Source organism: Mirounga leonina, unplaced genomic scaffold (genome assembly GCF_011800145.1).
Source record: "Mirounga leonina isolate KUSES-001 unplaced genomic scaffold, KU_Mleo_1.0 Mir_180, whole genome shotgun sequence".
Lineage (NCBI taxonomy): Eukaryota > Metazoa > Chordata > Mammalia > Carnivora > Phocidae > Mirounga > Mirounga leonina.
In genome coordinates, this window is record NW_023270469.1 from 11,714,382 (window position 1) to 11,741,769 (window position 27,388).

Below are 27,388 nucleotides of genomic sequence, written 5' to 3' on the forward strand. Positions count from 1 at the left end.
AATTAGTAATGTTACTTTGCTGCCAGAAATCACACTGGAACTATTGAGTTGTCCAGTAGAGGGTAGCAGAACACTAACAGGAAGCCTTTAATAGTTTGAAAATCCTACAAAATAATGCAGAAAGTCTGTGATGTGCCATTAGGAATATATATTTAAAAGTTTTTAGAAATCTTTCTTGGTTTGTATTACTTCCCATGTGTCATAGGATATCCAAGAAAGATTTATTATGATTTTACCATCGGTCCGACATAGAGTAAGAAAAGCTGGTGAATAACTGTTATGAGAAATCATTAAATTTCCTGATCAAATAAATTTTGTGGATGTATTAATATTTATATTAATGACACAAATTTCCTATTTCATTTTATAAAGCAAATGGATGGTAATTTTAAGTACTGGATGGGTATTTGGGAGCCTGCTATTTCTGTCATTTGTCAGAAGGGGGCAGCACCGTGTCTATTTAAAAAAAAAAACCAAACAACCCAAAGACACATGCTCAGGGAAGCACCCTTTTTTCCCCCTACAAATATACATATTCTCACATGTATATATTTTATATTCAAAAGAAACACAAGCTTATTACTTTAAATAACATATTACCGAGATAAATAACATGATAAGCAAATGTTCTCTATAACTCCTTCCTCCTAAAGAAAATAAAACCCTGTTAACTGGCATGTTGGCAGGAATTTTTTTTTTTTTTTTTAACTTAAATTGCTTATACTTAAAATTCAGGTGTTATAAGGAACCCTCACGTAGGAACTTGGGAGGCCTGAGTTTTAATTGACAACCAGATGCAAACTTCATATATGGATTTGAGCATATCTTTTATTTATTTATTTATTTATTTTTAAAGATTTTATTTATTTGAGAGAGAGAGAATGAGAGACAGAGAGCATGAGAGGGAGGAGGGTCAGAGGGAGAAGCAGACTCCCCGCCGAGCAGGGAGCCCGATGTGGGACTCGATCCCGGGACTCCGGGATCATGACCTGAGCCGAAGGCAGTCGCTTAACCAACTGAGCCACCCAGGCGCCCCGAGCATATCTTTTAATCTATTGATGTCCTTATTCTGCCTTTTCTTTTTTTCTTTGTATCAAGTTAAGAGCATTACTACATCTTTAAGAAATGTGAGAAAGAGCTAGTGATGACTGGGAAGAATTTGTAAGTATAAGCATAAGGTAGTGTTAGCACAAAGTTAGTCTTTTAGTTCTTTCTAATTATATTTTAATGTTAAGCTTTGGATTTTTATCTTTTTGTTTTCTTCCCCCTTGAAAACTGTGTAGCTTGTTAGCCTTCGGGAATGAGGAAAAATAGTGTTTTTTACCCTTCTCTATCACATAACCAGCTGAGCCAATTAGCTCAGACTTTCCTGAGTGATTCACCTTTTGGAAAAGGCCAGTCATGGAAAGTTTCTGCCTAAATAAAGACTTTTCAGGAAGTTCTAAGTAAGTGAAATGAAGTTAAAATGACATCTCTGCTGATAACACTTGAGCTGACTATTGCTAATAGTGGGCCTTTCTTATCAAGGTTCCCTCTTAATTATATTAGAAGTGGTCTACAATTGAACTGTTCTCCTCCTTGAAGATATTTTGAGAGCTGAATCTCTTCTTACTGCTTGTTAAGAATGGAGTTCTTGTGGACATACTATTAATGAAGAGTAAAAATCCGCTTATGTTACTTTGTACAGATTCCCAAAGTCCCTGAGAGAAACAGCAGTTTATAGATGTCATTTCTTTCTGACTGTGGATAGGACTTTGGCATTAAGAAGTTAACAGAGATACTCCCATAGGCTATACTTGTTTTGTGCTGTCTTGTGGTACTTACATGTATTGTTATAACTTATTTCATGGTTATCTGTCCTGATGGACTGTGAGCCCCTGAAGGGCAGAGACCATGCATGTATTTTTATTTATAAGTTCCACATCTCACACAATGCCTGGATCTAGGGTGCTTCTCCGAAAACATTCACCAAATAGCTTTACGTGACCGCTGCAGGAGCTTGGTCAGTCCTGTGGTAAAACAGGTAACCAAAACACAACATGCTTTGCATAAAGGCTTACTTTCCTTATACTTTGAACGGCTTGATCTTCATCTTCTCTTATCACAAACATTGTAACATTTTACAGTGATGTTACAGTGGATCTTAAAACTTGCCACGTCAGATATTCTGTGGCTCTTTTCGTGAAAAGTCAACCTTCTAGGAAATTTTCTTTTCTGTTTACAACCTCTTCCATATTTTCTCTTATACTGAAATTCCTGTTAAATGGATATAATAGTAAAGTTATGCTAGGCCATTCTGTAGTAACAAACCCAGAACCTCAGTAGCATAACACAGTACAAGTGACCCTGGAACAACACGGGTTTGAACTGCGTGGGTCCACCTGTATGTGGATTTTTTTGCAGTACTGTAAATGTATTTTCTCTTGTATGATTTTCTCAGTATTTTTTCTTCTCTCTCTTTTTTTTTAAAGATTTTATTTATTTATTTGACAGCAAGAGAGGGAACACAAGGAGGGGGAGCAGGAGAGGGAGAAGCAGGCTCCCCGCCTAGCAGGGAGCCCGATGTGGGGCTCGATCCCAGGACCCTGGGACCATGACCTGAGCCGAACGCAGACGCTTAACCGACTGAGCCACCCAGGCGCCCCTCAATATTTTTTTTTCTTTACCTTTATTGTAAGAATACAGTCTATAATACATATGCAAAATATGTATTATATCATTTCTTTATGTTATCTGTAAGGTTTTCTGTCAACAGTAGGCTATTAGTAAAGTTTTTGGGAAGTCAAAATTTATATGCAGATTTTCAACTGTGTGGGGAGTCAGTGCCCCTAACCCCTGCATTGTTCAAGGGTCAACTCTACATATTTATTTCTTATTGATGCAAAGTCCTACACAGGTTGGGCAGTGCTCCATCTTGTAACTCAGCCATCTGGAACACAGCTTTTGAGGTTGTTGTGGCAAAGGAAGAGCAAATAAATAGCTTTTCATTTAATACCCTGTTTTCAGAATGAGACTTCAGCCCTGCCCTGTGAGTTTGGAACTTCCTTTTTTTTTTTTTAATGTTTTATTTATTTATTCATGAGAGTCAGAGAGACAGAGACGCAGAGGCAGCGGGAGAAGCAGGCTCCCCGCCTAGCAGGGAGCCCGATGCTGGACTCGATCCCAGGACCCTGGGATCATGACCTCAGCCGAAGGCAGATGCTTAACCATCTGAGCCACCCAGGCGCCCCTAGTTTGGAACTTCTGTGGTTTTTATTTCTCCAAGGAGTAATGGGTTTTGCTGGGTTGGGTGGGGGACAGTAGCCTATGGTACGAGGTTGGAGAAGGGGATCTGGACCTAGTTGCTCCTGAGACAAACTGCCAACTGATTTTAGCCCTATTCCTCTCCTCTCCCTTCAAAGGTTCCTGGTAACTCAATTTATCGAGCCTTTGTAGAATACCGTAATATAGATTGGCTTGTTATTGGCCATTCCCTGTGGCTACAGGCTTAGATCAGAGAAAACAAAAACCAAAGCCAATTTCTACTTGTCTGTTTACTTTGTACCTTCAGAAAACTTGATTGGCATCTTTTGTCTGTTATATCTCTTCTCCATATCCTTATGTAGTTTTGCCTTTGTAAATTTATTTACCACTGTTTAGTAGGGTTTTGGTAGGGAGTGGAGAATAAAGCCTGTTTCAAAGTGTCATTTCTTTTAATTTTTTTTTTTTTTTAAGATTTTATTTATTTGCGAGAGAGACAATGAGAGAGAGACAGCATGAGAGGGAGGAGGGTCAGAGGGAGAAGCAGACGCCCTGCCGAGCAGGGAGCCTGATGTGGGACTCGATCCTGGGACTCCAGGATCATGACCTGAGCCGAAGGCAGTCGCTTAACCAACTGAGCCACCCAGGCGCCCTCAAAGTGTCATTTCTAAGTGCAGGTGTCCCCTTGTTTTTCGTGAGCTGTCTCAGATCTGTCCCAGATTATACCCAGAGCAAGGAGATTTAAAGCACCTCGTTCTAATTCAGTACACTGGGACTCTGCATTAAGCTTTAGGTTTGGATGGGGGTTTATTTTGGTCATCTGTATAGCCGTGTAAGGAATTACTCCAAAGTTTTGTTGGCTTAAAACAATTGTGTTCTTGTCGTTTCCCATGGTTGGGGCAGGGGGGTAGCCGGGCTCCGGCAGCTCTTGCTCAGGGTCTCTTACGCAGTTGGAGTTAGTAGCTGGGTGTGGCGCCATCTCGAGGCCTTCCTTGTGGCCATTGTCTTGGGCCTGGACTGGAACAGTCTCCTCAGGCATCTCTTTCTCTGGTCCTCCTAGGTGTTCTGTGTAGCATGGTGGATCCAGAGTAGCCAGGCTTCGTGTATGGTAACTTGAAGTTTCGAGGTTGCATTCTCGAAAGAGCAGCAGGTGAGAGCTCTGTCACCTTTTATCAGCTGGTCTCAGAAGTCATGTAGTGCCACTCCCACTGAACTCTGTGAATTGGCAGCCACAAAGGCCCAGCAGTTTTAAGCAGGGGGTGACATGTACCTCCCCTCTCACTGGGATGATGTCAGGTTTTGGAAGAGCATGTAGAATGGGTTGTGGCAACCATCTTTGGGAAATAGAGTCTACTACAGGGTCCTCTCTAGCATTGCTACTTAATCTCTGCATAGTCTTGGAAAAGTAACCAAGCCCCTTAGATTTCTCATTTCTTTTTCATGAAACGTAGATGTGTCAGCTGTGGCTACAGAAATGCTATGTGACAAGCCATTCCGAACCTCAGTGGTATACAACAGTAAGCATTTGTTTGTTCCTGTGTGTTTCTGGGTGTCGGGGGTTCACCCAGTCTGGGTTTGGCTCCAAGCTGCTTGCTGGATTCAGATCTTCAGTGTGTGTCCTTCAGCCATCTTGGACTAGCCGGTGCTTGAGGTGTATTCTTCTTATGGGGCTAAGAGGAGGAACTCCAGGGGCAAGTGAAACGACACAAACGTTGAAGCTGCTTTTCCTGTCAGATCAGCCAACATCTAATTGACCATTGAAGCATGCACCCAAGCTCAACATCAGTGGGTTAGACAAGTTTCTTCTTGGTTGACAGGGAAGGAATGTATATTTGCTGAGTGATGGTTTAATTTCTGGTATAAATTCTTCCTCTTATTTTTATTTTATTTATTTATTTATTTATTTTTAAATTTATTTATTTGACAGAGAGAGACATAGCGAGAGAGGGAACACAAGCAGGGGAGTGGGAGAGGGAGAAGCAGGCTTCCCGCGGAGCAGGGAGCCCGATGCGGGGCTCGATCTCAGGACCCTGGGATCATGACCTGAGCCGAAGGCAGATGCTTAACAACTGAGCCACCCAGGCGCCCCTCTTCCTCTTATTTTTAAATCTTGGCTCTCATTACTGAGAAGTTCATTGGGGAGAGTAGAGAGATACACAAATTACGCCTGGTAAAGAGTAGGACCAGATTTTAGAGGTTCAGCAATTTCCATTTGATCCTCTGAGTAATACTGACCATTGCAAGACCATGACTAGGGGAGTAACAGAAGGTGGTATTGTTTTAAGTCACCCCTCAAGATTAAGTTGCTGGTGTTGCCTAGCGAAGATTCTCAGTACAGAATTCTCAAACTCTCATTCTGTGCCGCTTGAGTGGGTGACACAGTGCAGGAGTGAGTTGGCTGTTAGTAAGAAAACTTGCTTCTGCTTCCCAGAAGCCTAGTCGGAAGAAGAGAAGAGACAGAGACTTACATTCCTGCAAAGATGGAATTTATTCGATTCACCTGTCATTATTCTTGGCCATTTTATTCCGGAGGACCTGGCTGAACGCTCACAGTACAATGACCTTAATCTTGGACCCTCCTACAGAGAGATTGGAATTTAAACAAAATTCCTTAGATGTTTTTGTTGACTTGGCAAGAGTAAGCAGGTGTTAAACACCTGTCCTCTCTTTAGCTGAAATCTTAGACACTGTAAGTAACCTTATTTGATCCTTTAGGACTCAGTTTTATTGAGGACCATTTTTTCAGATTTGAAATTGGACAGGATTCTCCATCCTGTAGTTTTTTTCCACTCCCAAATGAGTGTTGTTTAGCCAGTTTGAAGGCATTTTGTTTCATCTTTGGGTTATTTTAGCTGTGAAACAGGAGCATTCTGCAGAATATTCCCAGTTGTTTATACTGTTGCTCTTCTTCTCGAAATAATGTTAGTGTTTTTCTCCCAAATACTCCATCTCCCCATTTCTCCCCAGACTCTTAACTGTGAGTCCTAATCTACATGTGAGGTGCAGTGGGAGAGCCTTCTCAGCCTTGCCGTGAGCAGCCCATGTGATTCAGCAGTGACCCCTGGAGTGTGTGGCAAGCTGACAGAAGAAACGGAGGCGATTTTAGGGTGATGAGGTCCATACGTTGTTGGGCCTTTAGTAAGGGAAGATGCCTTTGTTTCAAATTGTCATAGTAGACTTGAATCAGAAACCTCAGCAGCCAGAACTCATTGGAAGCCCATCGGGTGTTTTCCTTGTTGTCACTTATTTCCTTTTCTTAGATTTTGTTTCTTTCTTTATTCTTCTTATAAACTTGACGTTTCCCTCCTTGGCACAGGGTGACTAAGGAAGTGGATGCTACCTCTAAAGAAGCCAAATCTTTCTTCAAGCAGAACGAGAAGGAAAAGCCCCCGGCTCCTGTCGCGGCGTCTCTGCCGGCACTCGCTGCTGGGTCTGGGTGAGTGTTCCGGTGTCAGGCTCAGCTCTGCCTGGCACGTTGGAGGAGCTGTACAGGCACCCTCTTTAACCGTAGCTGGCGTGACTTGTTTTCTGAGAGCAGGAATTATGGTGCCGCTTTGCCTTTGCTGAAATATTTACCAAAACGGAAGGTGCAAAGAAAAATGAGCCTTAGGTTTCTTCTTCGATTCCAGCCTCAAGAAAGTGCTGATTTACAGTGTGGACCACAGAGCCGAATGTGTAGGAGATTTTACATTTAAAAATAATTTTTAAATGAAAATATCAGCCGTTTGTTAGAACTTCTAGTGGAGATTAGGGTTGAGCCCTCAGGCCCATCCCGCAAGGACCTCAAAGGAACATTGGAAGGTCCGAGCTGATTTACAAGTAATTCTATTAACACACTGTTGGGAACGTAATAGTTTTTCTTTCTTTGTATTTTCCATGTTATTTGAGTTATTTTTAGCTGAAGACTAGAATTTTTTCCTTTGGGGAAAATAAAAATTCCCTTCTTTATAACTTGTATGTAAGATGTAAAGCATCACAGTAAATACGAGAAGCCAGGGCGCTAGCCTGCAGGGACGTGAGCATGGACCCGGCCCATCGGCAGCACCCATCAGCCGCTTACTCCTGTAGGGAGGGCTGTGTCCTAGAGGCTTTGGGGTGGAACAGGTCACCTCCCGGGGCTTCTCTGCCCCTTCAGTCACACAGCTTGTCACTTCTTCCTTCCCTCCCTAAATATATCTATCTACTTAACTCGTTGCTACGAACAGTACAATTTTGTTTTGTTTTTTATATTAAAAAAAAATAAATCATTGGTTTTCCTATCAGATTATGAGCTTTTCTAGGACAGGGCTTTCTCATCTTTGTAGCTCTGGCTCCAAACAGTGCTGTGTAAGCTTGTGTGCTCATCTAGGTTGTGTTTACCCAGAAGCAGACCCTGAGACAGAGGTTTGAGTACAAGTCATTAGTGTGGGAGGTGATTCCAGGAAGCCCCAGCAGGGGGGTAGAAAAGGCTGGGAAGTAAGCCTGGGTAGGATATGGGTTCTAGCAGGTTACTGCCAGTGTCGGCTGGTGCTCACTCGGTTCTGCTAGGTATCTCAGGGAGGTGGTGAAGGACGCGGCGAGGGCAAGGACCCTGGAATAGTTCTCCTCCAGTTCCCATCTGTCGCTGGCTCAGGACTGCTTCCACATGCCCTCAGTCCTCAGGCTGTGAGCAGCAGGTGCTTGCAGTAAGGCAGGTGCTGTGGTGGTGAGTGCAAGGACGTGGCCGGGCCGTGTCCACATCTGCCGTGTACTCTTCATTGCTCCTTACCCCAAGGCTTTCGCTCCCAGTAGAGTGAGTAGGTGGCAGAAGTCATGTAGCAGTTACATAGAAACCTGAGAAGGAAAAGGATTTGAGAGCTTGCCACCATGGTGGAAACGATGTAAACACCAAAGAGGGCAGCCATGGGATAGGGCTCTCCACACCGGCCCTGTTCATATTGTAGGCCAGTAGTTTTCAAGCTATGGTTTACAGTCATCATTTAAAAGAAATAAAATAGGGGGTGCCTGGGTGGCTCAGTCAGTTAGGTGTCTGCCTTCGGCTCAGGTCATGATCTCCAGGTCCTGGGATCGAGCTCTGCATCGGGCTCCATGCTCATTGGGGTGTCTGCTTCTCTCTCTCCCTCTGCCCGTCCCCACCGCTTATTCTCTCTCTTTCTCTCAAATAAATAAATAAAAATCTTGAAAAATAAAGAAAGAAAAGAAATAAAATGGAGTAAAAAAATAACATACTCGGGGCTCCTGGGTGGCTCATTCAGTTAAGCGTCTGCCTTCGGCTCAGGTCATGACCCCAGGGTCCTGGGATGGAGCCCCACATTGGGCTCTCTGGTCCACGGGGAGCCTGCTTCTCCCTCTCCCTCTGCCTGCCGCTCTGCCCGCTCTGGCTGCTTGTGCGTGCCCTCTCTCTCTCTGACAAATAAATAAATAAAATCTTTTTAAAAAAATAGCATACTCTACTATATGGTAAGTATTATTTCATAAAATTTTTATACTGAGTGACAAAATAAACTATTTTTAGTGAGGGTTGAGATAAAAAAAATGTGAGGCTGTAGGCTGAAGCAGCATGTTTTTAGCCTTGTAATTGTTAAATTGTTTGAAAGGGATTCTCTTCAGAGCAGTAGCTTTCAGACTTGATTGACTCACAGTAAGGAATGCATTTTATAATATGCCCTAGTACGCTCATAAATATAGGAGTATAAAAAAGTGAAATAAAATTTGGTGAAATATTTACCTTTACTACATATGATGAATTCTGATTTTCTGTTTTACATGATTGTGTGTAGTATGTGTCGTTTAAAAAAATGTCATGGGCTACTGAATTGATTTCATAATCTACAACAATCTGAATTTGACAAATAGTCTTCTGCAGGTTTTAGTTGGGTTACCAGGCATATATGTGGTATTATTAAACAGTGTCTCTTAAATCTATTAAAAGTTTTACTGTAAAAGTTAACTCTGGATTAAGTATTAGAAATAAAGGCAAAGTTTCTTGTACCTTAGGGCTCAAGCATAGTTCATTTCAGCGAGCACAATTTTTACTTCCAGCCTCCTTGGATATTTCTTTAAATAATCCCCTATTGATGCTTAGAGATTCTACTTGGAAACCATGTGTGTTTCAGAAAACACTCTGTTGCTATAATGATGAAGGTTACTGGAGGAGGGAGAAGTGGCAGCTTAACAAGGTCAGCTTGCTTCAGTCACTGAGTCACTCGTGGAAGCCTTACTGCATTCTGGATCCAGGCCTTCCTTTCTTAGAAAGAGCAAGTAGCTCTCAAGGATAAGTTGCTGAAATGGTATCTGTATTAGGGAGGACCAGCAGGAAACAGATGGCATCCTCAAATTAGGATACTTTGAGGAGAGTTTAATAACTCACAAAGTGATGAAAAACCACAGATAGAATAGTGTGCTGTGCTTGGGGTTAGTAATATGAGGCTGCCTTACCTCCCCTAGACCTGAAGGGGCAAGAGGGGGAACAGCTTTGGCATTGAACACGGCGGGGGGGCCTCCTGACAGGAGCTGAGACCTTCCCTTGAGCAATGGACTCTCCAGAGGGAATCCAGGGACATTAATACCCAGATCTCCCATTTCTCCTCCTCTCCCATCTCTTGCCAGGACACTCCATTCTGACACTTATTAAAATGGTAAGGAAGACTTATTTGGGATTATTGCAGTAGGTGGCAAGACTGTCACAGTAAGGAACAGAGATCAGGCTCAACTCTCAGTACAGTACAGCAAAGACAGCTGGGGATTTATGGCCAAGGAGCAGAACGAGGGCAGCCGGGAGGGTGTCTGAGGGTGGAACATTACTAAGAGACACCGGGGTAGGGAGATTCTTGCTAAACAGACTTAACAGGATTCTCACTGAAGGCAGGCTGAGTACTTATACATCAAGGGTGGGGAATGAGGAACTTAGTCAGATATCAGGGTGATCAGATATCAAGAGTGGAGGATTGTCTTAAAACTAGCCTAACAGGGCGCCTGGGTGGCTCAGTTGGTTAAGTGACTGCCTTTGGCTCAGGTCATGATCCTGGAGTCCCGGGATCAAGTCCCACATCGGGCTCCCTGCTCAGCAGGGAGTCTGCTTCTCCCTCTGACCCTCCCCCCTCTCATGTGCTCTCTCTCATTCTCTCTCTCTCAAATAAATAAAAACAAAAAACAAAACTGGCCTAGAAGGATTCTTGCTAAAATTGGGCTAAATTACTAAAACACACGCCCAGCAAGGATGGAGGCCAAGATTGAGGCCTAGTTGAGAAGAGGCTCAAAGCAGCCTGACTAAAATTTGATGAAGAAGAGTGTCTTTCTCGGGGTGTTCCTACAGGACCACATCTGGGACGGAGAGCAGAAGGACAGAGGAATCTGGAGGGGCCAACTGGTAAAATACCTTTCAATAGATAAATGGACCACTGACTCCCTTATTATAAAAGGGTCAAGTGAAATTTGATTAAAATTAATTTCTTGATTAAAATCCATTTCACGATTAAAATCAGTTTCTTCTAAAGATTGTATTTATTTATTTAGAGTGCGTGGGAGGGGGGCAAAGGGAGAGGGAGAGAGAGAATCTTAAGCAGGCTCTACCCTAGCACGGAGCCCAACATGGAGCTCAATCTCATGACCCTCAGATCATGATCTGAGTGAGCTAAAACCAAGAGTCGGACGCTTAACTGACTGAGCCACCCAGGCACCCAATTTCTTCTAAAATGGAGTAGTGGAATGTAAAAGATTACAAGGATATGTCTGCCTGCATCAAAAAAAGCTCAGAGTTATACATGAAAATTTCTGAATAAATCCAGAAGGTGACCCTCAAGGTTGGCATGATCGTTTTTCTGAAATGCATCTCAGAAAGCTTCTCCAGTTGTAATTTTGCGTGGGAAAAAACAGGGTCAAGAGGAATGCATCTGATCTGGGGTCCAAGTGGGCAAGTTTTATCATTGCAAATATTAGTATCTGCTGCAGGCTGCATGTGCCTGGCATGGGAAGTCTTTTCAGGGGAAGAATCTATAGGAATAATCCAATTTATTAAAATAAAATTATTGTAATACTTTTCCACAGATGTTTTTCATTTTCATTTTTGGAGTTGCTTCAGTTTATAGAAATTGTCCAGCAGAAACACTTTATTTGTTTATTTTTCTTCTCTCTAAACAGATTTAAGCAATACAGGAAAACCAGAGCAGGAGGGCAAAACATCCTGTCCCACATCCTTTGCTAGCAAATAAGAACAGATTCACAGGAGCAAATGTTTGTAACTGAAAATGCATTTCCTCTACATGTTTAAAATAGCACACTGCTCGGGCTATAAAAAGCCAAAGTTTATGCTTTGGGAATGAAGTAAACCAAACACCCAATTTTAATTAGAGGCAGGAATCACAGACGATAAGAAGCGTTCTCTACATTTGGCTGTAGAAAGCACAGCTTGGTGTGTCTAAATTCCTGCCGTTCTGTGGCTCTAATCCATTGATCCCTTGGATCCATTTCTTTCCCTCCTCGCCTCCCGCAGCCCTGCCAGTCCCCTGCCCCAGTCCTCACTCCAGCACCGATGGCCATTTGAGTCCAGCTTTCGTGGGTATTTGGCTAGGTCAGCCTTCATCCCCACGTTTATTACTCACCTTTTGCAGCAGTAGGCTACTTATTAGACTTGTTAAAGTTTATAATCAGAGCCGCAGGCATCAACTTGTTAAACTAAGGGCTTACTATTTAGTTGCCTCCTTGTAGATTAGGAATAACCTGAAGCAATAAAACATAAGAGTGAAAAACATCATTTTCCCATGTGGTTTTGTCTTGTCTTCTTGGTCTGTTGAGAGAAGAGAGAGCAAAAAACAAAGACCTCATTGTTGAGTCTCAACACAACATCGTGGGTGGTGTCAGGTTAGCAACGTTTGCTTCCTATATAGAAAAGTCAGAATTCCACGTAGTGTCCTGCTGAAGGTAGAAGACCCAGATTAAAGACCTGTGAAGACAGTAGCCCCTGACTGTTTCTATGCTTTGTCTGTGCTCAGTGTGTTTGACCAGTTGGCCCCCAGGAGCCTTTCATCTGTGCAACATTCTTCGTGCCTGAGCAGGTAACCTTGTCCTTCCCAGCCTCCTTGGACAGGACTTAACAAGACCTTACTGGCTTTTAAGATTTTACATTTTTCAATATACAGTCTTCTGATAGCATTGAGCATTTCACTTAAAGCAACAAGAATTAGGCATAGCCACAATATTAGGTGGAAACATTTCTAAAATTTGATCAGAATCTCTTGTTATAATGATCAGTCAGAGCTCTGATCTATGTTGATCTTTTTTTAAGCCCTTTTGCTTTTTTTTTATGTTAGTCACCATATAGTACATCATTAGTTTTTGATTCATTATTTGCGTATAACACCCAGTGCTCATTACAACATGTACCCTCTTTAATACCCATTACCTGCTACCCTATACACCTACGCCCTTCCCCTCTGAAACCCTCAGATTGTTTCCCAGAGTCCATAGTCTCTCATGGTTCGTCTCCCCCTCTGATTCCCCCCTTCAGTTTTCCCTTCCTTCCCCTAATGTCCTCCTTATGTTCCACATATGAGTGAAACCATGATAATTGTCTTTCTCTGCTTGACTTATTTCAGTTAGCATAATCCCCTCCAGTTCCATACATGTTGATGCAAATAGTGGGTATTCATCCTTTCTGATGGCTGAGTAATATTCCATTGTATGTATGAACCACATCTTCTTTATCCATTCATCTCTTGAAGGGCATCTCGGCTCCTTCCACAGTTTGTAAGCCCTTTTACTTTTAAAGGAATTGCTTTCTTGCTGAGAAGAACATTTAAAAAGCTAGATCTAGGGGTGCCTGTGTGGCTCAGTCGGTTAAGCATCTGCCTGCAGCTCAGGTCATGATCCTAGGGGTCCTGGGATGGAGTCCTATGTCGGGTTCCCTGCTCAATGGGGTGTCTGCTTCTCTCTCCCTCTGCCCCTCCCCCTGCTTATGCTCTCTCTCACTCTCAAATAGATGAAATCTTAAAACAAAACAAAACCCAAACATTTTTGCCATAGGAGAATGCATTGTTTCCAACAAGAAATCTATAGATGAACTTAAAAATAACTCATTAGAAAATCTGATATTCTATTCATAAATATGACACATTATTATGTTCCTTATATCCCTATCCTAATCAATCCTTAAAAAAAAATAAAATGGAAGCTAGATCTAATTATTTTCAAGTATCTTTACTAACAGAGAAAAAAGGACCTCCAAGTTATTCACAGTAAATGTATTCATATCAACAAAAAACACAAGCTACCCCAGAAATCTGACTATCTCCTGGTTTGATGCCCTTGTGAAATGCCTGGTCAGTTGACGTGTGCCCCTGTCCCTGGTGAAGAGATGTACACAGTTAGGTTACTTTTAATGCCTAGAGAATGGCCACTCCAAGAAGAGGAAGATCAGTTTGTTTCAAAAGAGTAAATATCATGATTAAGGGCTTATTGATAATTATTATAATAACTAAGATGATTGGAAGAAAGTTGATATTCTGGCAGTTATGACCTCTGATATGATATAGTCTTTAAGAGAACAAAGGGTGTTAGTCAATTTAATGATTTTGTTTTTTAAAGATTTTATTTCTTTGTCAGAGAGAGAGAGCACAAGCAGGGTGGGCAGCAAGCAGAGAGAGAAGCAGGCTCCCTGCTGAGCAAGGAGCCTGATGCGGGGCTCCATCCCAGGGCCCTGGGATCATGACCTGAGCTAAAGGCAGACGCTTAACCAACTGAGCTACTTAGGTGTCCCAAATTTAATGATTTAAAATTGGATGTGCTTTTTTTTTCTTTTTTTTAGAAGCAGCTTTATTAAGCTGTTTCTATTTATTCACCAATTTAAATTACACAGTTCATTGGTTTTTAGCATATTTGCAGAGTTGTGTGTTCATAAAGCTATGAACCACAATACTTTCCATCACCCCAAAAAAGAATTGTAGTCCCTCTTTATCCCTACCTATCTCCCACACTCTCAGGCAACCACTAATCAAACTTCTGTGCCTAGGTTTGCCTTTTTGGACATTTTATATAATTGGCATCATACAATATTTGTCCTTTTCTGTCTGACTTCTTTGACTTAGCATAATGTTTTCAAGATTGGTTCGTGTTTCTGTACTGCATTCCTTTTTATGGCCAAATAGTACTCCATTGTATGAATATACCACATTTTGTTTATCCATTCATTAGTTGATAGACATAGAATTGTTCCCACTTCTTGGCTATTACAAATAATGTGTCTGTGAACATTCATGTGCAGGTTTTCGTGTGGACATGTGTTTTCATTTCATTGGGTGTGTACCTAGGTGTGGAATTGCTCGGTCATATGGTAACTTGGACATGCTCTTGAATAGGAGAATGAGCCATAAGAGAAACATCCAGGAACGTTACAAAGGGTGGGTGCCTTGAGTGCCTAGATTTCATGCACTGTGATTTCTCTGAAGCATGTACAGTTCTTTTTTTTTTTTTTTTTTTTAAGATTTTATTTATTTGAGAGAGAGAGAATGAGAGAGAGCAAGCACATGAGAGGGGGGAGGGTAGAGGGAGAAGCAGACTCCCTGCCGAGCAGGGAGCCGGATGCGGGACTCGATCCCGGGACTCCAGGATCATGACCTGAGCCGAAGGCAGTCGCTTAACCAACTGAGCCACCCGGGCACCCCGCATGTACAGTTCTGTATGTAAGCTCCGGCTGTAGGAAAAAAGATGGGTGGAAATCTGTGATGTTCAGTGACACTTAAAGCAATGGCTAGAAAAAAAATAAGACAGTTTCCTTCTATCTTAATTAATTCTAGAAGTAGGTAGAGGGATTTAAGGCTTTTGATTTGTTCCCACAACCAGCTTTAAGCTTTTAAATTTGGGATTTCAGTTTAGTTGACTCAGGGCTGGCCCTGTTCTTATTTTATTGCTGTTTGTAAATAGATGTTCTTGACCTTCCCACTAACTTTTGGATTTAACTTTGTTATTCTTAGTGGTTGTGGTGGTCTCAGTTAGGAGGTGTTCAGAAGTGTGTGGTGAGATATTTTGGTTGTCACAAGACTTGAGGAGACCACTGGTACTTAGTGGGTGGAGTTCAGGAATACTAAATATCTGCATTGCTTAGGACAGTTTGTACAGAGAAGAATTTTCTTTTCCAAAATCCCTTTAGAACACACTGTTTTAGGGAGCTGGAGTCCCTCGGGTATACAACCACTGGGTTTTTCTTCAGTTTCTGGTTTGAGACTCCACTCCATGGCAGGCATTCACAAATTGACAGTTCATGGACCAAGCCTGTCCTTGGATGTTATTATCTGGCCAGTATTTAAAAATCAGGAGGGCGGACATAAAAATCTGGATTACTGGTTTTTCTTTAGAAACAAGAAGTTGTGCCATTGCCCTCCATCTTTCCTTACCGCCCCAGTGAGCTGGAGCAAAGTGGATGGGGTTTGCCCTTTCCTGGCTCCAACTCAGCTGCTTCCCTCTTTCTGTTACCTGCTGGGTTTCTGTAGTCGGGTGTTTTTAACACTGGGATGACATGTTTCCTTTCAATGACCAGGTCAGTTTCATTTTGGCACCAGTTTGTCCTTTAGATTAAATATCAAACATATTATCTTCTCATACTGCATGTTAAATGTTCTTTACCTTTTTTAAAAGGATAGCTATTGACAGATTTCCAAATTTAAGGCACAGTGCTAAGTGTTTCACATGTATTATTTTATTGAATCTACATGAATACTTTAAGAGGTAGGTGCTAACTTTGTACCCATTTCACAGACCAGGAAACTGAGGCTCAGGGAGGTGCCATTAACCTGTGGAGTTTCTGTAGTTGATGGTGGAGGCAGGATTCCAGTCCGGATCCATTTGAGACCAGAGGCTGAACTCTCAGCCACTGTGTCATACAACCATTCTTTCTTACCCACCTAACTGGCCTCTTTGGGTAAGAAGTATCTCTTCAGCTTTATAACTGATGATGAACTCTTTGAAAGCTATTTTGAATTTTGTTTTTTTTTTTTTTTTTTTTTTTAGGGAAATGAGATGACGGTTTCCTCTGTTTTCCTTTGTAGGCCTTTTCCCCATTAACCATAGATAATCCAGGTCTCCTGTATTGGATTTCAGTCCCGTTACTCTCATAAAATTGAAGGGGTAGCACATTTTAAAAAATGACTTCCAGGTGTGTTTGTACATTGATAATCTGTCAGCAGTCAACAGCGAAGCTGTGGGACAGATGTGATCAGTCAGCTGGGGAGAATAGCAGTAAATGTGTATTGCTGCTTCTGTGTGTATTGGCTCCTCCTGAGGCCTGAGTTCTACACTGTAGGTAGCAAAGTGAGGGTGTTGCCAGAGAGCCAGGCAGGAGATAGTCCTTGCCCAGTTGGGTTCACTGCGTTTCTTCTGGCAGTCATTTGTTCCAGGGTAGGACTAGCTAGAAATAGTTTTAAGAAGATACTACTTTTTTTTTTTTAAGATTTATTTATTGAGAGAGAGAGGGCGAGCAAGCTTGAATGGGAAGGACAGAGGGAGAGAGAGAGAGAGAATCTCACGCAGACTCCCCGCTGAGTGCAGAGCCCGACACAGGGCTCAATCTCACAACCCTGAGATCACGACCTGAGCCAAAACCAAGAGTCTGACGCTTAACCGACTGCACCACCCAGGTGCCCCAAGGTGATTTTTCAAGGACCTACTATGACAGTGAAAATGATTGATTCTGGTAGTGTTGGTGGTCCTGCTATTATCTTACTTGTCACTCCAGTATGATGTGTTTTATACTGGGGCAAGAGAACTCTGTACTCCCCCCCCCCCCCCCCCGAAAAAACTCTGTATTGGACTTTCACCTTCATGGTCTTCAATGGATGCTAAATATTCAGCTTCATTCAGTTTTAACTTATTCTTTCTTTTTTTTTTTTTTTTAAGATTTTATTTATTTATTTGACAGAGAGAGAACACAAGCAGGGGGAGTGGGAGAGGGAGAAACTGACTCCCCGCCGAGCAAGGAGCCTGACGTGGGGCTCCATCCCAGGACCCTGGGATCGTGACCTGAGCCGAAGGCAGACACTCAACCAACTGAGCCACCCAGGCGCCCCAATTTTAACTTATTCTTAACTTGCTTTTTAAATATATCCCTGTAGGTTTTGCAGGTACAGAGTAAATGAGTTTGAAATTGAAATTAAATTAATTCTCTAAAGATTTTCCCATGAATAGTTGGAATATTTTGAATTTATTAAAGTTTATCTCATCCACATTCTTGATTTGAGGAGATTGTTCCAGGCTAAGCTAGGAACCAGAATAATTACAAATGGAGAGACTAGTAATATTCTTTTTTGTTGTTGTTGGGGGAGGGAGGTAGAAAATTTGACCAAATAGTAAAGTGCTGGCCAATGTGAGCCATTGTCAAATAGTAAAGTGCTGGCCAATGTGAGCGCCTAAATGAGATCTCAAACATAGAAAAGCTTTAAAAGCAAGAACATTTTTCATTTGTCGTCACCAGGATTCAGGTTGGATTGAATACCTACAGCAAATACTATGAACCTAGGAAGTATTCCTAGTGGTTTTCAGGGTTGCCCAGAGTGGAACAAATTCTAGTGTTCTTAGAAAACACTTACAGGATTTGAACTTTATTACCCAGAGCAGCCTTCTTCCTTTTGCTCTTATCATTGAGTTATAGTTGCAAGTTTCAAAAATCTGAGTTTAAGAGCTGGGTGGCTATATGTGTTACAAACTTTTAAGACTTTATTTTGCTGTAGTACTATACCCTTGGTTGTGCCAGATTTCTCTTGGTGTGAAATTCGAGTCAGAAAAGTGCTTAGGGTGCTTTGCTGGGAGTGTAGGGAAGAATTGAAAGGATAGCTGAAGTTATGGTGTTCACAGAGTTTACTTAGTATGATCTTTGGAAATTGACTTGGAAACAAGGTTGTGGAAACCTTCCTTTAAGGAGAGAATTGTGATGCTCTAGAAATGAAGTGAAACTATTTTGGTTAACTAATAAAATGCTGATTTGTTGAGTTAATTGTTTCATGTGCTTTAGCTTATTTTAGTGTACACTAGAGGGCAGAACCCCCCCCCCCCGCCGGGCAAAAGATATTTCTTTGGCAGGGTACAAGGAGCTTGGAGCTATCCTAGATTGGTATATGAGTGCTATACATTTTTCTTTGCCTAATTAGATTAGTCTCTTGGCATGAGATTTCTATGTGCTATACTGTTTGTTTCTACATTTTTCTTTAATTAAAATTTGTTTTGTTTTCAACTCTACCATTGTGCTTAGAAAGTGAAAGATGGTTTTTCTTCTCTCATTTTTTCTTGGAGATGCAGAAGCTTTTATCGTTGTTCGCTTTTTTATTACAAATAAGAAAGTAAAAATGACCCATAGTTCCACCACTTAAATTTTTTCAGAAAAGAGCAGTGAAATTTCCTTGCCACCTGCCTATCCTTCATTCCCAACCCCAGAGGCTAATACAATTGACCTTTAAGCAACATGGTATTTATGGTTGCTGAACCTCCCTCCCTAAGCAGTTAAAAATCTGTGTATAACCTTTGACTCCCCAGAAACTTAACCACTAATAGCCTATTGTTGACCAGAAGCCTTACTGATAACATAAACAGTTGTTTAACACATATTTTAAATGTTACATGTATTAGATACTACAATCTTATAATAAAATAAGCTAGAGACAAGAAAATCATAAGGGAAAGAAAATGCATTTATAGTACTGTAAAAAAAATCTGGTATGGGGTGCCTGGGTGGCTCAGTCGGTTAAGCATCTGACTCTTGATTGCAGCTCATGTCTTGATCTCAGGGTTGTGAGTTCAAGCCCGCATTGGGCTCCACTCTGCATGTGGAGCCTACTTCAAAACAAAACAAAACAACAACAAAAACACATATAAGTGAATCTGTGCAGTTCAAACCCATTAAAACAAAAGTGGACTCTGTATTAGCCTGCAACTTCTGTTTTTCCTTAACAGTCTATGTTGGGCATCTTTTCAGGTTCAGTGTAAACATCTATATATTTTTTATGTCTTTGTTGTACTCCATTATATAAATATTCTGTAGTTTGAGTAACCATTTCTTTACCGATGAGCATTTAGTTTTCCAAATTTTACAGTTACGAATAATTCTGTGATGATCCTTGCACATGCATTTTTATGTTCTCATGCTGTTATTTCTGGGGGACAGATTCTTAGAAATGGGATTGCTGGGTCATCAGATATATGCACCTTAAATCCTAACAGATGCTGCCAAATAGGCAATACCAATCTGAATGAAGTGTCTCTGGTGTTATGTGAGAGGGCCCTTTCCGCACAGCATTACTCCTTTCTGTCAGGGTTTTCTCCATAGTCATGACATTAGCTGGATTTTCATAACCTACTGGTTTCATTTGTGTTTCTTCTCTGAAAACCTTTACCAAAAACAGACTTTTTTCAAGATAAACTAATGCTATACTTCTGTGTATTTGCCAGATGTCCGTTAAGATTTGAGTATCACCTAGAGGTAGTCTCCATACTGTATCTAATCATCAAAGTTAGTCAGTTCTCAGTCATCTAAAAATTCAGGTAAAAATCTGAGTTTTATAAACACTGAGAGAAATTGTGAGCCCATTTAGGAACTACATATTATAGGGTCCATTAAAGTGCTCTGTGCTATATCTTTCTTAGGTCCTTAAAGTTGGAAGTTACTATTCCCACGTGTTTTGAAGTCAGTGAAGAATGTTACTTATCCTAAGCATAGCAATCAGTGATTCATATTTTCTGATCAGGTTTTGATATCGGCATCTTGCTGCCATTTCATGGAAGGTTATGATTACACAGAAAGATTCATATTAGGTAAATATTTTAATTTGGATCAGGGAATTTTTCTTATGGGAGAGGCTGAGCAGCTGTGTTCTGATTATTTTGGTCAGGGGTTGAAAATCAGTCTGATCTTAAGTCCAGCACTTAACTATATTCAGTTGCTTAGGCCTGGATTCTTGCCAAAACTGTTACCCAAGGGAACCTATGATAAATTTAAGCTGAAATCACTTAAAACTTCTAAACTAGGCTAGTATTTCTGTATCATTGAGAAAATGGAAGATTCTGAGCAAGGATTAATCTTTAGATCTAATAATTCTGGATGCATAAGACCATAAACAAGTCACAGCCTTTTGATTATTAGCCTCTTGAATTTGAAATGTGGTACAGTTTCAGTAGCTACTAATTTGAGAATGAACAGGAAAAACCCATGTGTCGCCTTGGCTTCTGCTTTAAACTGGGATCTTTTATTTTAGCCCAATTGTTTGTGAGGTAGATGGTGAGCTACAGGAGGGAGAAACCAAAGGAGGAGAGTTTTCTCTACAGTCAGATGGAGCGTGACTTGTTTGGACCAGAAGTGAGAATCAGATCCAAGGATAACCATGTTCAAAACACTCTTGATCTTGGTCTCTTGTCTAATGGTAGCGAGCTTTAAAAAAAGATTTTGGGAGAAGTTTCCTTTAGAACGGTAACCACAAGCATCATGTCTGCTTTCCAGCCATGTTTCTGTGTTGTGTTGTGGGTGAAGTAATTCCAAGTTTTTTATACCATTTCAGAAAGTCATTCCAATTTAGCTTTTGTTGGACCAGTCTGGACCTCAATTTCCCAGTCTTGATGTGGTGAAGCCAGCTTTCCTATTGGGCCAACTTAGTCAGCTGTGTGTTTGACAGTATTGTATAAAAACTAGCCAGGTGGAATTCCAGCTTCAGGAAGGCTTAGATTTTAAAGTATCTGTCTTTATGAAATTGGAGTTATATATTTTTTAAAAAACTCCTTTGAAGTAGGACTTTGGTTAACACCATAATGAAAGCAAAGCATTGATGTTTTTTAGGCATGGTAGGGAGAGTCTGTGATAAAGACGTTTATTTTCCTTGTATTTTATCAGTTGCTGACGAAATTGGTTAGCAATGGAAAATGAAACACAGCTCCTTTCTCCTTGTGCTACACTGTCTCAGGCCATCCCTTCCTGATAAGACTAGTACGCCTCTGAGCTTTCTACTGCCACCTTTACCTTATTTATTAGAGGTTTTTTGAAGATTCACAGACCTCTTCTCTGGTTGTTGTTGTTGTTGTTGTTTTTTAAGATTTTATTTATTTATCTGACAGAGAGGTAGTGAGAGTAGGAACACAAGCAGGGGGAGTGGGAAAGGGAGAAGGCTTCCCGCGGAGCAGGGAGCCCGATGCGGGGCTCGATCCCAGCACCCTGGGATCATGCCCTGAGCCGAAGGCAGACGCTTAACGACTGAGCCACCGAGGCGCCCCACAGACCTCTTCTCTTTGTGCATTTAATACCATTCATCTACTCTAAAGTTTTCCCCATCTCTTTAATGTTGGTGATTCTCTGCTCTGCGCTTCCAGTACTGCCTTTCTCCTGAACTCCAAACCCGTAGGTCTTACTGCTTGCTAGAAATTTATTCTGAATTTCCTTGGCACTACACTGGTTCAACGTTCGACTCATTTTCTCTCCCATTTTACAGAGCTGGAGAAATGGAGCCTGTGAAGTTAAGTAGCTTGTCCAAGGGAGAGGGCCTGGACTAGAACTGAAGGCTTCTTTCCAGGCCAGCGTGGTCCTCTGCTGGGCCAAACTGCCTGCCTCTCTCTGGACGAAAAAATGTGCCACCATCGTTCCCCCAGGGTGTGCAGTTATTTCTCTTTATTTTCCTTGCCTCCCCGACTGCCCAATCCATTCAGTGCTTTTAATTCTACATTCACAGTGTCTGTGAATACTCCTATTCTTTCGCTCCCTCCTCTCCCCTCTTTCTCTCTATTTCATCTCCATTCCCATTTGCCTTTTTTCTGGGTCTTAAGCGTCCATCTCTGTGATTGGAATATTTTCTCAAGGTTTGGACTATTGTAATCGTTTCCTAAGTTTACTTAAAGCCTGCAGTCCCTCTTCCAACATCCACCCTGCATGCCACTGCTGGGATAATTTGGCAGAGATTCAGTTTACATTATGACACTTGCTCAAAAATTTGATACTCATCTACAGTTAAGTTCACATTCTTAGCCTGATGTTAGTGAATGCTGTCCTGTAGCTGTAGCCAACCATACCTTGTTCTGAACTACTGTGTTTGGCAGCCAGAAAGAAGTCCTTCCCTTTACCCATCTTCCCCTCCCTCAGCTTTGTTCAGCTGTTCTCTCCTCTTCCCTGTGTACCCTCATCTCTCCACATCTCTCCCCATTGATTGGAATCCTGCCTGTTTTTCAAGCCCCATCTCTGCCCTCCCACACTCTTCCCTGATACATGCCCTCCTTGTACTCCTGTTCCACTAATGGCCCCTTAAATGTTTGACCATGAAGTATAGTTATTTTATTCTTTCTTTTTGTCCCCTACAAAGAGTAAAGGCTCTTTTAAGCTCTTCTCTTTGACTTTGGATTTCTGCAGTTTTAATACAATGTGGATTCATGGCTTTTGAAAGTTCTGAAAAATTCTCAAGCATTTTCTCTTTGAATATTGCCTTTTGCATTCTACTGTCTCCTTCTACAACTCGTGTTAGGTATATGTCAGATCTTTGCAGTCTGTCCTCCATGTTATTTCACTTCTCTTTGGTATTTTTAATCTCATTATTTGTCTGAGTGGCCTTCCAGTTACTTCCTGTTTTCCAGCACTTTACTTTTTCTTCAGTTGTGTCTAATCTCTTTTAATTTCATTGGGTTTAATTTCAATGGCTGAGCAGTTTATTTTTTGAAATTCTATTTGGTTTTTTTTGTTTTGTTTTGTTTTAAGATTTTATTTATTAGAGAGAGAGCACAAGTTGGGGTGAGGGGCAGAGGGAGAAGTAGACTCCCCGCCCAGCAGGGAGCCCGACGTGGGGCTCTATCCCAGGACCCTGGGACCATGACCTGAGCCGAAGGCAGCCACTTACCCGACTGAGCCACCCAGGCGCCCCTGAAATAAATAAATCTTTGAAAAAAAATTTCCAGTCCACTAAGATCCCTCATGTTGCTTTTATAACCACACCCACTTTCCTGCTGCCCTCTCTGGCAACTGCTAATTTGTTCTCCATTTCTGTAATTTTGTTATTTCAAGAATGAAAGCATACAGTGTAAAACCTTTTGAAATTGGCCTTTTTCACTCTGCAGATTCATTCAGGTTGTGTGTATATCAATAGTTCATTTGTTTTTATTGTTGACTAGGATTCTGTGCTGTGGATGATTGTTTCATGTTCTTCCACTGAAGGACATCTGGGTTGTTTCCAGTTTGGGGCTATTAAAGATAAAGTGCTATAAATACTCATGAACAGGTTTTTTTTGTTAACATAAATTTTCCATTGCTACTATGACAGATTACCACAAATTTAGGTGCTTACACAGCAGAAATTTACTCTCTTTTAATTTTTTAATTTTTATTTATTTATTTATTTTTAAGATTTTATTTATTTATTAGAGAGAGAGAGCAGCAAGAGAGGGAACACAAGCAGGGGGAGTGGGAGAGGGAGAAGCAAGCTTCCTGCTGAGCAGGGAGCCTGATGTGGGGCTCGATCCCAGGACCCTGTGATCATGACCTGAGCCAAAGGCAGACGCTTAATGACTGAGCCACCCAGGCAATCCTCTTTAATTCTGTAAAAGACAGAAGTCTAAGATGGGTCTCACTGTATGAAAATCAAAGCAGGTTTGTGTTTCTTGTGAATGTAGGACTTAGGTTCTCATTTTCTTGGGGTCTTGTCAGCTGTGGACCATTCCTACCTTCTGGAGACCATCCCCATTCTTGGTTCATGGCCCCCTTCTTCTGTTTTCAAAGCCAGCAACAACTTGGTTGATTTCCCTCTCAAGCTGTGAATCTTGATTCCTCCTCCTTCCGTCTGTCTCATCTCTCTGACCCAGCTGGGAAAGGTCCTCTGCTTTTAAGGACTCCTATGATTAGATTGGGCCCACACAGATAACCTAGGATAAATCTCCCCCATCCCAAGGTCCATACTCTTAATCACATCCCTTCTGCTGTGTATGGTAACGAATTCACAGATTTTGGCGGCAGCGGGGAAAGGGTGTGGACATTTGTGGTAGCCCTTATTAAAATTTCATTTCTCAGAGATAAATGCTCTGAGAGGGGTGCAGTTGCTGGGTCATGTGGTGGTTGCATGTTTAGTTTTTTGTTGCCTTTTTTTTTTTTTTAATTTTATGTAAACGCTACACCACATGTGGGGCTCCAACTCAAACCCCAGGATCAAGAGTTGCATGCTTTACCAGCTGAGCCAGCCAGGTACCCTACATTTTAGTTTTTATAAGAAACTGTCAGACTTTTCCAGAAAGGATGTACCATTTTACATTTCCACCAGCAGTGTATAAGAGGTCCGGTTTCTCCACATAGTCATCAACATGTAGTGTTGTCACCATTTTTCATTTTAGCCACTTTGATAGGTATGTAGTAATGTTTCATTATGATTTTAGTTTACATTTCCCTAATGGCTAACAGTGTTAAACGTCTTTTCAAGTACTCCTTTGACACCTGTATATCTTTGGTGAAATGTCTGTTCATATCTTTTGCCCACTTTCTAACTGGATTGTTTAGGTTTTTACTCTTGAGTTTTAAGAGTTCTTTATGTATTCTAGATATCAGTCTTTTATCAGATATGTTGTTTGCAAATACTTTCTTCCAGTGTGTAGCTTGTCTTCTCATCCTTTTAAGAGGATCTTTTACAGAGCAAATGTTTTTAATTTTGATGAAGTCCAGTTTATCAGTTTTTCTGTTATGGATTACACTTTTGGTGTCATGTCTAAGAATTCTTTGCCTAGTCCTAGATCCCAGATTTTCTCCTTTGCTTTTTTGTAAAAGTTTTATAATTTTATGTTTAATGTTTATTTTATTTATTTATTTTTTTAAAGATTTTATTTATTTATTTGACAGAGAGAGAGAGCACAAGCAGGGGGAGTGGCAAGCAGAGGCAGAAGGAGAAGCAGGTTCCCCACTGAGCAGGGAGCCCGATGTGGGACTCAATCCCAGGACCCCAGGATCATGACCCGAGCCAAAGGCAGACGCTTAACGACTGAGCCACCCAGCCACCCTGTGTTTAACATTTAAACCCATGATGTGTTTTTGAGTTAATTTTTGTATAAGTTAGGAGGTTTAGGTCAGGGTTAATCTTTTTTTGCCTATGCTGTCTGTCCATTTTCCAGCACCATTTGTTGAAAAGACCATCTTTGAATTGCTTTTGCACTTTTGTAAAAAAATTAGTCGGGCATATTTATGTGGCTCTATTTCTGTACTTACTCTATTCTTTCCATTTACATGTATCTATCCTTCTGCCAGTACCACACAATCGTGATTACTAACCTATATAATAAGTCTTAAAATCTGGTAGACTGATTCCTCCCACTTTATTCTTTTCAAATTTAACTATTCTATTTCCTTTGCCTTTTCATATATATTTTAATTTTTTTCCAAGGTTTTACTTATTTGAGAGAGCACACATGCACGCACAAAAGTTGGGGAGAGGGGGAGGGAGAGGGACAAGTAGACTCTGCCTTGAGCACAGAGCCTGTCCTGGGGCCTGATCCCATGACACCAAGATCGTGACCTGAGCTGAAGCCCAGAGTTGGTTGCTCAGCTGACTGAGCCACCCAGGCACCCCTGCCTTTTCGTGTATATTTTAGAATAATTTTGTCTCTATCTTCAGAAATCCTGGGAATTTGGTAGGAATTGCATTAAACTTTGTTATGGACTGAATTGTCTGTCCCTTCCCCAAATTCATGGGTTGAAGCCTTAACCTCCCAATGTGAGTATATTTTGAGATAGGGCCTTAAGGAGATATTTAGCGTTAAATGAGGTCATAAGGGTAAGGTCTTAGCTTATTAGGACAAGTGTCTGAATAAAAAGAGGAAGAGGGCCACCTGGGTAGCACAGTTGGTTAAGTGTCTGACTCTTAGTTTCATCTCAGGTTGTGATCCTCAGCATCGTGAGATCAAGTCCCGCGTCACACTCTGTGCTTGGCATGGAGTCTGCTTGAGATTCTCCCTTTCTATCTGCCCCTCCTGCTCATGCTCTCTCTCTCAAATAAATAATAAAATCTTAAAAAAACAAAAAGAGGAGACATCAGAGATCTCTCCAAGCACGCATAGAGAAGAAGCTATGTGAAGACACAGCAAGAAGACAGCTATCTGTAAGCCAGAAAGAGAGGTCTCACCAGATACCTTGATCTTGGACTTCTAGCCTTCAGAACTGTGAGAAAATAAATTTCTGTTGTTTAAGCCACCTAGTGCATGGTATTCTGTCATGGCAGCCCAAGCAGACTAATACAGACCTATATATCAATCTTAAGGGAATTGATATCTCTACTATGTTGAGTCTTCCAGCCCATAAACATGGTATGTCCATGTCCTTCCATTCATTTAGATCTTCTTTCATTTCTTTTTTTAGCATTTTGTAGTTTTCAACCTACAAGACCTGTACATGTTTTGTTAGACTTCTACGTAATATTTTTCTTTTCAATGATTATAAATAGTACTATATTTAAAATTTCAGTGGCCGCTGGTTCACTGCTAGTATATAGAAATATAATTGATTTTTATGTTTATCTTATATCCTGCAACCTTGCTGAACTTAAATATTAGTACTAGAAGTTGTTTTGGTTTTTTTTTTAATTTATTTTATTTATTCATGAAAGTCAGAGAGAGAGAGAGGCAGAGGCAGAGGGAGAGAAGCAGGCTCCCCGCCTAGCAGGGAGCCCGATGCGGGACTCGATCCCAGGACCCTGGGATCGTGACCTGAGCCAAAGGCAGATGCCTAACCATCTGAGTCACCCAGGCGCCCCAGTACTAGAAGTTTTTAATACACTCCTTGGGATTTTCTACATAGGTAATCATTATTGCTTTTTCCTTTTCGTCCCTTATTGCACTGGCTCAAACTTCTGGCACTGTGTTGAATAAAAACAGTGAGAGTGGACATCCTTGCCCTGGTCCCAACTTAGGGAGAAGCATTCAGTCTTTTGGTTAGCTTTAGGATTTTTGTAGGTGCTTTTTAATCAATTTGAGTAAGTTCTCTATTCTTTTTTTTTTTTTTTTTAGATTATTTATTTATTTATTTATTTGAGAGAGAAACAGCATGAAAGGGGAGAGGGTCAGAGGGAGAAGCAGGCTCCCCGCCGAGCCGGGAGCCCAATGTGGGACTCGATCCCAGGACTCCGGGACCATGACCTGAGCCGAAGGCAGTTGCCTAGCCAACTGAGTCACCCAGGTGCCCAAGTTCTCTATTCTTTTTTTT

At 41.3% G+C, this 27,388-nt stretch overlaps 1 protein-coding gene across 1 annotated transcript in view; it reads left to right on the plus strand.

Moving 5' to 3' along the window:
- CFDP1 (craniofacial development protein 1) overlaps positions 1 to 27,388 on the plus strand; it is a 122,678-nt gene that overhangs the window by 16,009 nt on the left and 79,281 nt on the right. Inside the window, exon 5 of the mRNA XM_035024767.1 lies at positions 6,557 to 6,676. Within this exon, the coding sequence (XP_034880658.1) occupies positions 6,557 to 6,676 (120 nt within the window). The remainder of the gene's footprint in view (positions 1 to 6,556; positions 6,677 to 27,388) is intronic.